General features: G+C 49.5%; 1 protein-coding gene across 1 annotated transcript; it reads left to right on the top strand.

Moving 5' to 3' along the window:
- Positions 1-6,139: 6,139 nt before the first annotated feature.
- Positions 6,140-12,017, top strand: LOC119329564 (beta-1,2-xylosyltransferase RCN11-like). The gene is made up of 4 exons (XM_037602625.1): positions 6,140-7,168; positions 9,432-9,581; positions 10,864-11,610; positions 11,705-12,017. The coding sequence occupies exons 1-3, from the start codon at positions 6,509-6,511 to the stop codon at positions 11,584-11,586; spliced, it is 1,533 nt and encodes a 510-aa protein (XP_037458522.1). The 5' UTR covers positions 6,140-6,508; the 3' UTR covers positions 11,587-11,610; positions 11,705-12,017.
- The last annotated feature ends 518 nt before the right edge of the window (positions 12,018-12,535 follow it).

The following is a 12,535-nucleotide window of genomic DNA, read 5'->3' as shown; positions in this document are numbered from 1 at the left end:
AGCCGCAGTCCAGTACTCGCCTAAATTCTCCCACTTGAGGACTTAGCTGCAGTCAGGCACTCGCCTAAGTTTGAAAAAATCCTACCGAGTGGAGAGCAGCCCTCCCACTCGGGGGCTTAGCTGCAGTCCAGTACTCGCCTAAGTTCTATCACTTGAGGACTTAGCTGTAGTCAGGCACTCGCCTAAGTTTGAAAAAATCCTATCGAGTGGAGAGCAGTCCTCCCATTCGGGGGCTTAGCTGCAGTCCAGTACTTGCCTAAGTTCTCTCACTTGAGGACTTAGCTGCAGTCAGGCACTCGCTTAAGTACAAAACACATCCCACTCTGCAGTAACAAGGTGCAGGTCGACGGCCACCTCCTCCTTGGAGAGCTTCGCCACAAATACAACGTGCACTCCATCCTGCTCTGCAGTAACAAGGTGCAGGTCGAAGGCCACCTCCTCCTTGGGGAGCTTCGCCACAAATACAACGTGCACTCCATCCTGCTCCGCAGTAACAAGGTCGATTGCCACCTCCTCCTTGGGGAGCTTCGCCACCAATACAACAAGCGCTCCATCGCCAATCCGCAAGGACGACGAGGTGCAGGTCGATTGCTACCTTCTCCTTCGGAGCTACGCCACAAATACAAAAAAGTTGTCTTGAATGAAGAACTATTTCCACTCGACGGGGATTCATAAAGATATTCAACGATAAACCAAGTTCAGATAAATCCTAAAGGTTTCGGACCACAGATCAAAGTGCTCAGGCATTCAGCCCGAAAGAGTTTAACAGTTACAAAAACCACTCGGCATTCCGAGGCAAATTTAAGGTGAGGCAGAAAAGTTTGTTCACTCCGCAGGAGGAGGGCTGGCAGGCTCGACGAACTCATCCAGGTCGACGCCGTTGGCGATCCGAGTGGCTGCAGTGATGAAAGTCTCCATAAAAGTTCGGAAGTCATGCTTCTGGGTGTTGGCGACCTTGATTGCTGCCAGTTTGTCTTGTCGCACCTCCTTGCAGTGGACACGAACCAAAGACAGAGCCACATCAGCACCACACCGAGCAGAAGACTTCTTCCACTCCTGCACTCGGTCAGGGATTTCGTTAAGACGAGTCATCAGGGACTCAAGATCATTTTGGAGCGCGGCCTCTGGCCAAAGTGACGGGTCAATCCGTGACATGGCGACCTTCAGTCGAGCCAAGTAGTCCACGAGACCGTCGATGCGGGATTCCAGTCGGAGCAGATTCATGGCAGTTTCATCTTTCACGGGAGAATTGATTGGATCCAAACCAGGTTCGATACGCCTAGTCTCCTCCTTGAAGTTCTGGCAAAATTCTGCATCACGATCCAAGAATAATTCAATTTACATACGCCGAGTCGACACAAAAAAAATCAGTCGAAACAAAATGTGCACCTTCAAGCTTGATGAACAACTTCTTGGCAAGGCTCCTCAGATAGCTCTCCAGATCGTCCCTCCTGCGAGCGATGCCTTCCATCTTCTCGCCCAGGTTGAGGTTCTCCTTCTTCCAGCGCGAGCACTCCTTGTTGGCTTCGTTCAGAGCAGATTTCAGCCTGGTATTCTCTTCTTCCAACTGGCCGACCGAAGCTAGCTTCTGTTCAGCCAGAGCGGTTATGTCGTCAGCTTCCTTGCGAGCAGCAGCCAAATCCTGATCCTTCTTCGTCAGAGCTTCTCTCAGTTTTTCTGCGAAGAAACAATGCTTGGTTCAGAAAGAGCGGAAGGGTACTCAAGCCTAAGACAGACCAGTCGACAAACTCGTCTTACAAGTGGCGCCGTCCTTGACTTTTTGCAGTTTTGTCTTGGCCAGCTCCAAGTCAAGGTTCAGTTGGATCTGTTGTCTCTCCAAGTCAGCAAAGCGAGCTCCAAGATCACAAGATTTCTGAAATCAAAGAGGAGAACTTATTTTACAGTAAAAAACGACAAGGACAATAAGTACTAAGACTACGGTCGACTGCCCGCAGTCCACCATAGTCTCGAGGACTACACCCAGTGGGTGCACTTTGCGTGCCCCCACTGGTTCTGATCCCACTCGACCAGCCCGTCAGAGTCGAGTGCAGGGAGTAAAAAAAGGGGGGGAGAAAATAGAACTCAGACCACAGTCGACTGCCAGCAGTCGACCGTGGTCTCGGGGACTACACCCAGTGGGTGCACTTGACATGCCCCCACTGGTTCTGATCCCACTCGACCAGACCGAGTGGAAGAGACAAACTACAAAGACTACAGTCGACTGCCGGCAGTCCACCATAGTCTCGGGGACTACACCCAGTGGGTGCACTCAGCGTGCCCCTACTAGTTCAAAAATTCAATCGACACACCCAGTGGGTGTACAGATGCAAAGATTTTCAGAAAGAGTCTTCAGGTAGCATGTCCTAACAGAACAAGCAGCGGCCAACTAACCTGAACGTTGCTCTGGAGAGCCGAGCTGGCATCGTAGGCGGCCTGGCTGGCGTCCCGCACCGTCTTCATCTGCTCCATCATAATGCCCGCCTGGCGTATGGCTTCCTTGGCAGCATTCACTTCGTCCTCTGGGACATGATGGGTCGCAAAAACCGAAGGCGGGTCGACAGGGACCTGATCAGTCGATGAAGAAGGCAAGGCACTCGACAAGGGCACGACGAAGGTAACAGAACCCCGATTGGCATCACCAGCGTCCTGAACGACTGGCTCCGTCCTCGGCGTCGATTGTGGCACCTCGCTTGCAGGAACTTGCCTATTTCTCCTCGTTAAAGGCCTCTCGGGCTCTTCATCATCATCAGGGAGGTCAATAACGTTAGGGGCTGTTCAAAGTTCAATCGACAAAATCACATCACCCAATGGTACACATTGCAGTTGAATCGACCAAAATAAAGACAGAATGGCAGAAATCATACCCAGATTAGAAGTGACCGCATCCTCCATCACCTCATCATCGTCCCTGTAAGCTGAGGTGCCGGAAGTAGCAGCGCTGCCAGTTCCCAAGTCCATCCGGTTAAAACGAGAAAAACAAGCAGCATAGGGCGTCGAGTGAAGATAAAAAGAGAACTCACGCAGAAGCGACGGGGATGTCAATCTTAATCTTCGGCAATGCCTTCCGAAGCTTCGGCTCTGTGACTTTGGGATTCTTTGGCGCTTTCTCAGTCGGAGTTGGCGAAGAGGTCCGAGGACGCTTTGAAGACTGACCAGCTTGAGCAATCGCCTTTTCACGAGCGCTCAGCCGTTCTTGGTCAAGTTTGGACCGCCTCTCCCTGCGAGGAGGCGACTCGACTTCTTCTTCGTCACTCGGGTCGTCGCTTTCTTCGTCCCCTCCACCGTCAGACTCCCACTCGCCACTGTCACCGCCGCTCGCCTCTCCTTCCGGGTCCTGCTCCTGTTCTCCGTTGGGCATTTAATACATTTCAATAATGGCCTAAAAGAAAGCAGGGAGAACAAAGTGAGTCGACTCAGCATAGGTAGCCGTGCGAGTGGATTCAGATTACAAACAAAAACTCAGAATCGGACCTTCTCTGGTACATGAGACTGGTCAAATGGAGGAACTCTCCTGGCTCCCCTGGGGTTGTCCTTGTTGCTGGTCATGCCCGACAGCCACTTCTCCAGTGTGTCATCATCGACCTCCTCCGGGTGAATCCGAGTGGAGTCTTCAAGACCCGAATACATCCACATCGGATGGTCTCGAGCTTGAAGAGGCTGGATGCGCCGCTGAAGGAAGACCTCCAGGAGATCCATGCCAGTGACCCCGTCACGGATAAGCTGGACCACTCGCTCAACCAGCATCCTCACCTGCGCTTTCTCCTCCGGGAGCACCTTCAAAGGGGATGGTTTCCTCACTCGGTCCATGGTAAACGGAGGGAGGCCAGTCGACTGCCCTGGCATCGACTGGTCTTTACAGTAAAACCAGGTCGACTGCCATCCGCGAACTGAGTCGGGAAGAATCATGGCCGGAAAGGAGCTTTTCCCTCTCATCTGGATACCAAGACCCCCACACATCTGGATCACTTGAGTCCTCTCGTCACTCGGATTAGCCTTTTTCACTGTCTGGGAGCGACAAGTGAAAATATGCTTGAAAAGACCCCAGTGAGGCCGGCAACCCAGGAAATTCTCACACAAAGAAATGAAAGCGGCGAGATAAACGATTGTGTTGGGAGTAAAATGGTGGAGTTGTGCCCCAAAGAAGTTCAGAAATCCTCGAAAGAAAGGGTGAGGAGGCAAGGAAAATCCACGGTCGACGTGGGTGGCAAGAAGAACGCGCTCACCCTCCCGGGGTTGCGGCTCGGATTCCTTCCCCGGAAGCCGCGTCGAGTCATAGGGGATCAGCCCTCCTTCGGCCAGGTCGTCGAGGTCTTCTTGGGTGAGCTTCGAGTGGATCCAGTCACCCTGGATCCAGCCCTTTGGCAGGCCGGTTCGCGAGGAGGATCCGCCCCGACTGGTCGCCTTCCCCTCCGACCTCGCCGTCGCCTTCTTTGCCCGCTCCAGAGCCGTCATCTTCTCCTTCCCCATCGTCGCCGGCGAGACGCGTACGGAACGGTGGCGCGAGGGCGAGAGCGAGCGCAGCAGAGAAGCGTGAAGAGGAGAAGAGATAATGGGGACGCACTGTTCGGGAGACCCCGGTCCAACGCCTTATATGAGGCCGCTTCCGAGTGGCTGACTGGTAGGCCCGGGCGGTTCTGTCAAATCCCGTAACAATCGCGTGCGTGATACATGGCGAAAAAGGTGGTGCGGGGATCGAGGCGGCTCCGCTCTATCCCATCCGATTACTGCGGCCTCCCCCGTCCCGCGCGCTTCCCAAAATTCAGATCCCACGAAATCTGCGGGCAGCGGAACAACTTGTCAGACCAAAGATCTCCTTCGCACCGTCACTCGGAGCCTTTCAAATAAAGAAACTCACTCGACAAAAACCTAAGAATGAATCAAGGCAAATGGAAAGGAAGTCGTTGCCATCGCTCAGGTTCATTGATCCGAAACAAGAAATGCTCACGGCATGAAAAATGAGTCGGAGAAGTGCTCAATCCCTTTCCCACTCAAACCACGATCCATTCGGGGGCTAATGATGAAGCTATGTACCTAGGGTAGGGGCATGGACCTGTCCAAACTGACCTACCCAAGGACATCTCCAGAAGAAATCATCTTTCAATCGACTTGGAGGTGTTCCACTCGACAGACTCGAAGATACTCGACCAAGAAGCAACCACTCGACCAAGACCAAGCCACTCGACAGTCAGGAGACCTAAAGGCACTCCGCATGCTAACGGTCGGTTATTAAGTAGCTTTTATGGTCATCATAGCACTTTATTACTAGCGTTACTAGTAATGCCATGCCTTAATGTACGTTGAACCCTTTGTAACGTGAGATGGCTGGGGTCCTGGCGCACTCTATATAAGCCACCCCCCTCCTCCGAGACAAGGGTTCACACCCCTGTAATTCATACACGCATAATCCAGTCGACCGCCTCCGGGCTCCGAGACGTAGGGCTATTACTTCCTCCGAGAAGGGCCTGAACTCGTAAACCTTGCGTGCTTACAACTTCTCCATAGCTAAGATCTTGCCTCTTCATACTTACCCCCCTACACTACTGTCAGACTTAGAACCACAACAGCACGCGCAGGGGAGATTGACTCCGGGTTGTCGGAGGCCAACTCCGATGAGACGTTGGGGGGAGGGGTTGGAGGGTTGTGGTGTGTGGCGCAGAGCGAGGCAGAGGAGCCATGGAAACACATTAAGGGATAAGGTAGACTGAGGAGAGCGGGCGGTGTGGTGGGCCCCGACGACGGGAGCGACATGGCGCAGTGCGAAGCGACGGATCAACACGAATCCGATGATACACGCCAGACCGACATATGCTATGGCTTGTCGCCCTGCTGGAATCATTAGCCTAGTTATAAATTATCGTAAATAATGCAAACTCTTTAAGAATAGTGGCTTAAAATTACTGGTATTTGGCTGACACATGCAAAGATTTAAGTTAGCTCTTCCATTTAAGTCGTAATTCTAACTGTACTAATCTGAGATCTCATCTCTATATTCTTGCACAACTGAACTTCAAATGAAAATTATTTTCCCAATGAAAATTCTTGGAGGAACGTACCGGAGCAGTGGAATTGACACTTGCATACTTGTCCAGCGACGCTGGGCTTGATTGATCACATGGCGACGGCTAGGCGGCATCCACAGCAGGCGACCCAACTCGCACACTGGCCAGGTACGCCGTGCACCGACGGCACTCCGCAGTATCCAAGACCGGCTGGTCGCGCAGCCTCGATTGGCAAGAAGGCACGCCGTCGCCGGTCAGCCCACCGCTATGGCGATGCGATGTCTCCGGCGACAGCTCACCTGCGACTGGTAAAGGCATAGACCCAAAAGGCAAAAGCAGAATGTGTCAGCGGATCGAGGCCGTCCAGAGAATGACCAACCACGCGAGCAACCGTCTGATGCTACCCACCACGCGTAACGGCTTCCTCTTCCCCCCCATCGTCTCCGAGTACACACAGGCCCCGGATCTACGGAACCCCGACGGCGCGGAGGACACTCCGGCGGCCGGCGATGATGGCCGGGCGCAATCACCACCAAAGCCACGGCCAGAGGCTCCGCCGCCTCGTCCCGTGCATCCTCGTCGTCGTGTTCGCCGTCCACGCCGTCTCCTTCGCGCTCTACCTCCTCCTCCAGTCCAACCATCCTCCCCCGAACCCCGCCAAGCCCGAAGCTCAGACCCATGAGAGAGTCCGAGAGCCGTCTTACCAGAAGCCGTGGCCGCGCCTCCCGTCCTTCCTCCCCTGGACCGCCGACCCATCGCTGCCGCCGCGCTCCTGCGAGGCCTACTTCGGGAACGGCTTCTCCCATCTCGTGGAAGTCCTCCCGGAGGGGCGTGGGGGCGGCGGGTGGTTCCGGTGCCACCACAGCGAGACGCTGGGCAGCTCGATCTGCGAGGGCGCGCGGGTGCGGCTCGACCCGGCGCTCATCGCGATGTCGCGCGGCGGCGAGCCGATCGACCAGGTGATGGGCCGCAAGGAGGAGGAGGAGCTGCCCAGGTACGAATCCGGCGCGCTGGTGGTGGAGGGGGCGGCGGCGGGGAGGAGGGGGCCCTTGGTCGAGCCGGGGTTCCTCGACGCCCACGTGCCCACCAACGGGATCGGGACGCACACCATGAGAGCGCTGCTCGACTCCGCGCGTGTCGTGCCGCCCGGTGAGCTCCACTGCTCCCAGGTATTCCTTGCCGTGATAACTGACTTTGTTTCAGCAACCTATAACTGATATAAGGTGTGTTTGGTGATTGATTGGAAGTGAATTATTGCACAATCTATCTTCCTATAGAAAGTAATCTCACAAAATTGAAGAGTACGTCATTAATTGAATCTGCTGGATTAGCTCTCTTTGCTACTAGTATTAATTTCCTTTATTTATCAGTTTCCTAAACAAAGGGTAAATTGTGAGGAATTAGAGGATAGCTGGATATTCCTATCTGCAAAAAAGGCTTTGCAATCTTACTCTGGCTCACATAATATCCACCCCTTTTCACTCCACTCGTGCTTATGGGGTGAGTGGTGGATGGTGGCTAAATTGTGCATAAAAGAAAAGGATCTAAGCCATAGTCCCTCCACAGTAACTGCCAGCAACTTTTCTAAAACAACCTCTGACAACAAATCTTATTTGGAATCCTAAATCTTAAATGCTGCAAATTCAGTAGGAGTATCAAATATCACGAGTGGTGAGTATTCTCTCCCCTGTATGATGCGAACTCATTTTTACATTAAATGTAAATCAGATCCCTTAAATGGTAAGAATAATTAGTACTAGATATGAAATAAAAAAGGTAATCCCATAATTACTGCATACATGCCAGTAATAAGAAGAAACATACAAATAAAGGAAATTGCTATCTGTGCTAGATGCAGACTGTGTGTGAAATAGAACGAATAATTTGTGGGAAGCTCAAAAAGGACTTTACATGAATTAAAGATAATTCAAGAAACCACCAATTGGGTTAAAGCGACTATGTTGTGTGGTAGTTCAAATAGGTCACTCATATTGAATTGCGATATTTCGTGATGCGTGTAGTGCCCCTATTTGGTAACTGCATACAAACTAGTCTTCAGCAAATTTGGATTATTTGGCTTACACATGTGCATGGATGCCAAAGTTTACTTCCTCAAGCAAATTTTTTTGCCGGAAAGGAACTTTCATTAATCAAGCAAGATGATTACATTCAGAATTGACTATGCTAGCTATCTCATCAGGGAAGTTTCGAAGCCAACATGCAGTTCGCTGCTGCGAACGACCCATACAAGCGAGGGTGTGACTCGCTTCATTTGCATGTCGGCTGATCTTAGCTAGACTAATGTTCCTTTCTTGAGTCAGAATCCTTCTGATCTCTCTTATATGGTGCACGTACCGTGATCTATCAACGTCTCTTGATTGAATCATTTGCAACAACTCAGCGCAGTCCATCTCCACTACCAGAGGTGAGTTTGTCCAGTGGAGAGCAAGCCGGAGCCCTTCATCCATCGCTGCCGCCTCCGCTTCCAGGGCATCAACACAGTTAAACAACATGCGTATGGCAGCAAAGATGACCGTACCTTTATGATCACGCAGGATCATCCTGGCTCCAGCCGTGCCATCTGTGTCTCTCTGTACATGCCACATATTAGATAGGAATGAATGACGATATGAAAGTAGTGAATCATAGCAGGCTGTATATGGACTTACACTCATTCACATTTAAACAAATAATGACACATTACAGTTGCAGCTAACAAATTTTCAGTTATTGCATTTTGTCTTTAAAATGCCATTTATTTTTGTCATGGTAAGTAAGAGGTTGAACCTTGGGGTTATACAAACATAACAAACATATAGTCTGGGAAGCTGCAATCAGCAGTTTCAAATTCCTATCTTTCATGGAGTTGTAAGCCTATGTGCCAAAAAGTAAATTGGAGGGAGTAATCCGAGATGTTATCACTGAGCAATCAAACTGTTACATGTGTTAGTATTTCTAATCAGTGTGTGGAGTTTACCTTTTCCTTTCTATTCTCAGGTTGAATGGGTACTTCGTAAGAGCCTAGTTCTACTATTAGCATATATAAATATCGTGGTTATTCTCTTCGCTATTTGGTTCAGTTTCAGTTTATTGCAATTTTCTTGGTGTAAAACTGGGTGCAGCACAATTTGTGCTTCAGTTATGCTAATATACCAGTGATGCATGTCGGCGCACTTTAATATCAAGGAATGGTTAAAAAAACTAGTGGTGCCAATTTCCATGGTATTAAACTGTACCAATGTAGTGTCTCTCTTTGTGTTATACTCTTCATGAAGAAGCACATGGACTTCTTGACAAGCAGATATTTAACTTATTTCATGATTGTGACTATTATATGGCAGTACTTATTCGATTGTATTATTTTGAATAAATTCTTGAATTCTTCCTAATTTCTCTAGTTGCTTAGTGACTGTGTTGTAACACTTGGTGCAGTGGATTGAAGAACCGACACTTCTGGTCACACGATTTGAGTATGCAAACCTTTTCCACACAATCACAGACTGGTACAGTGCATATGTTAGTTCCAGAGTCACGAATTTACCTGATCGTCCTAATGTTGTTTTCGTGGATGGGCATTGCAAGGTATGTACTGTACTTAGAAACATTCTATGCTTATGACTCTTGGTACATTACATGAGATATGTTGCATTCGTCATGATTAATTAGTATGTTTGGACAGTAGTTTGGGTGGTAAAATATCAACTTGAGAGTTATGTGCCTGATCTGTAGTTTGTTAGTGTGTTCATATTCTTCACATAGATATCTTTGCTCGTTTGGTATCTGGGACCGTATCTGCTGCCCCTGTTAGGAGATCATTGCAATCTAAAACTCTTCCAAATCCTTTCCCTTTCTCTTAGTATTTCTGTTCTACATCTCCTATAGATACAAATTTCCTGAGAACTCTGTCCTGACACCTGATCCAAAGTTATGCCATTCATACAGCTCTATGCTTCCATGTCTGCCTGAGCTTGCATTTTCAATTGCTCTATCATGTTATTCTCTTTGTTCAGAATTATTATATGCAGCTTAAAGTGCGGTTTATGGTAACTACTAAAATTAAGCACTGCATGCAGTAAAATTTGAAGAAAGAATGGAACACTTGGCAGAGTTTGAGTTTTTTGACTCTAATGAGTTAAGCTTACCAAAATCAGTCAACCAGGGCTAACCATTCTGTGGCATGTCTCATCAATCATCTCACCATGTCACCACCTGTTCATGGAATAGTTAGAACAGTGTCATACTTTTGATAGTCGATGTGGGTGTGTGCTGTTTGTAACTCCTTATCAGAACATTTGAAGATAGGGTGGGATGGTGAAGAATGATGGTAGTTCTGTTTATAAGATGTGCAGCAGTGTTGTCATTATATTTACAGTATCATTTCCTTCCTACCAAAACTAACTTATGTTTCCCATTCAACACAAGAACATGAGCAGCCATCTGCTCAATTATGCCATTGTATTTGTAGAACTGCACGCACCAGCCAGTGGGCTATGCATTTATACGTGAACACTCCCCCTCACGTGTGGCCCCCTCAGGCCTAAACGTGGACCGAAAGTGGGCCGCAATTTTTTATTTTTAAATTGCACCAGCCGGGTCTTGAACTCAAGACCGCTTGGCTCTGATATCATGTAGAACTGCACGCACCAGCCAGTTCACCCAAAAGCTCCAACTGATGGGGAAAGGTGGGCTATGCATTTATACGTCAACAGTATTGATATCGAGATATCAACTGCTTGCATACTTTGTGAGTTTCTAGTGTATTTATCTGCTAATTAAGGAGTGAAATCATTCTTGTCCAAAATGATTCAGTTGATTTCCCCATGTATATTCTTGTTTGTAACAGATATGACCTGATATCCCGCAGGCACCACTGGAGCAAACATGGGAATCACTTTTTTCGAATGTGACCTATGCCAAGAGCTTCTCTGGCCCTGTTTGTTTCCGGCATGCAGTTCTTTCACCATTGGGCTATGAGACTGCTCTATTTAAGGGGCTTAGTGAAAGCTTCAGCTGTGAAGGAGCCTCTGCTCAGTCCCTTAGAAATAAACCAGACCACCAGAAAACTGCACGGTTGTCTGAATTTGGGGAGATGATTATAGCTTCTTTTGATCTTCTGGAGGATGGGATCGTGCCGCCTAAAAAAACATCAAACGGACTCAAGATTCTCTTTGTTCGGAGAGAAGACTACTTGGCCCACCCACGTCACAGTGGAAAGGTTGAATCTAGGCTAAGCAATGAGCAGGAGGTATTCGATGCAGTTGAGAAGTGGGCAAAAGGTCAGAAGTGCAAAATAACTGTCGTGAATGGTCTTTTTGCGCACATGAGCATGAAGGAGCAACTCCAGGCTATCCTGGAAGCTTCAGTCATAATAGGGGCTCATGGGGCTGGTCTGACACACCTGGTTTCAGCCATGCCAGACACAAAAGTTCTTGAGATAATCAGCAGCTTCTATAGACGCCCACATTTTGGCTTGATCTCACGCTGGAAGTCGTTAGAATATCATGCCATAAATCTCCCTGGATCATATGCAAGTATCCCAGATGTTACCAGTGAGTTGGGGAATATACTGAAAGGTCTCGGATGCTGAAACAGAGTGATTCTTGGCGTTGAGGTATTCGCCGTGAAAACCGCCACGAGCATTGTTGAGTGGATAATTCTGTTTAGTTCATATACACTGGTCACACTAGCCACGCCCATGCTTGCAGTTACAGTTGGAGAGCGCACTCTACTGGTCATTCATTCAGTCACGCCCGTGGTCTAGGAGCCACACAGCCCCAGTTCTTCGCAGAGGAATTTTCGGCTGCCAGATGTAAACCGATTTTCCGCTGACAAGCTACTGATGACACGAAGAAACCCAATTGACACTGTCCATTCCGTTCTCGACGTGTTCGCCGCGGTCCTGGGGATGGATCGAACTGTAATTGTAATTTTATCGTTTGGGCTTGGAAAGTTTTTGTGTTGCAATGCGAGTGTCGAGTGCCGCCTCCCGCTGCCCAGTTCCTGATGAACATTTATTCTTGTGCACGGTGTATGATGTGCCCATTATTTCTGCCAACGGACGCGTTGGCAGCGGCGGTGTATCATTTTGGAAGGTGGGATCGACGGTGCCGGCTCAGTCATAACGCGCTCGCCCGTGTACTTGCGTACCTTGTTCCTTTTGTCTGCTGCTGCTGCTGCAGCCCGCACTGTTGATGATACTAGTAGCCATTGTCTTCCTGGACGGTATCATTGCTGCCTGCCCGGCGTAGGCGCTGCTTCGACGTGTTAAATCGAAGCATCTGTGCTCCGGCATTTATCGCCCTCACCTACTGGCGGAGCTAGCGGCGTCTTGAATTTTCCGGAGGGAAGGTTGGAAGAAGGGCCTGCGTTGCTGTGCGTTTGGGCTGTGGGCACCGTGGGCATGTGTCTCGTATGAGTGAGAAGGGGGCACATGCCGTGCCGTGTTGCCGGCCGAGATTAGCTCGAAACCCTGGCCGGAATCATGGCTCTGCTCCCACGTCTATTGGGCTTGGGTCTGGGAGGGGTCGCATTGGGTT

This window comes from Triticum dicoccoides, chromosome 7A, assembly GCF_002162155.2.
Source record: "Triticum dicoccoides isolate Atlit2015 ecotype Zavitan chromosome 7A, WEW_v2.0, whole genome shotgun sequence".
In the NCBI taxonomy this organism is placed as follows: Eukaryota; Viridiplantae; Streptophyta; class Magnoliopsida; order Poales; family Poaceae; genus Triticum; species Triticum dicoccoides.
Note: the sequence above shows the minus strand (reverse complement) of the source record. Positions and strands in the feature narration are given on the sequence as shown.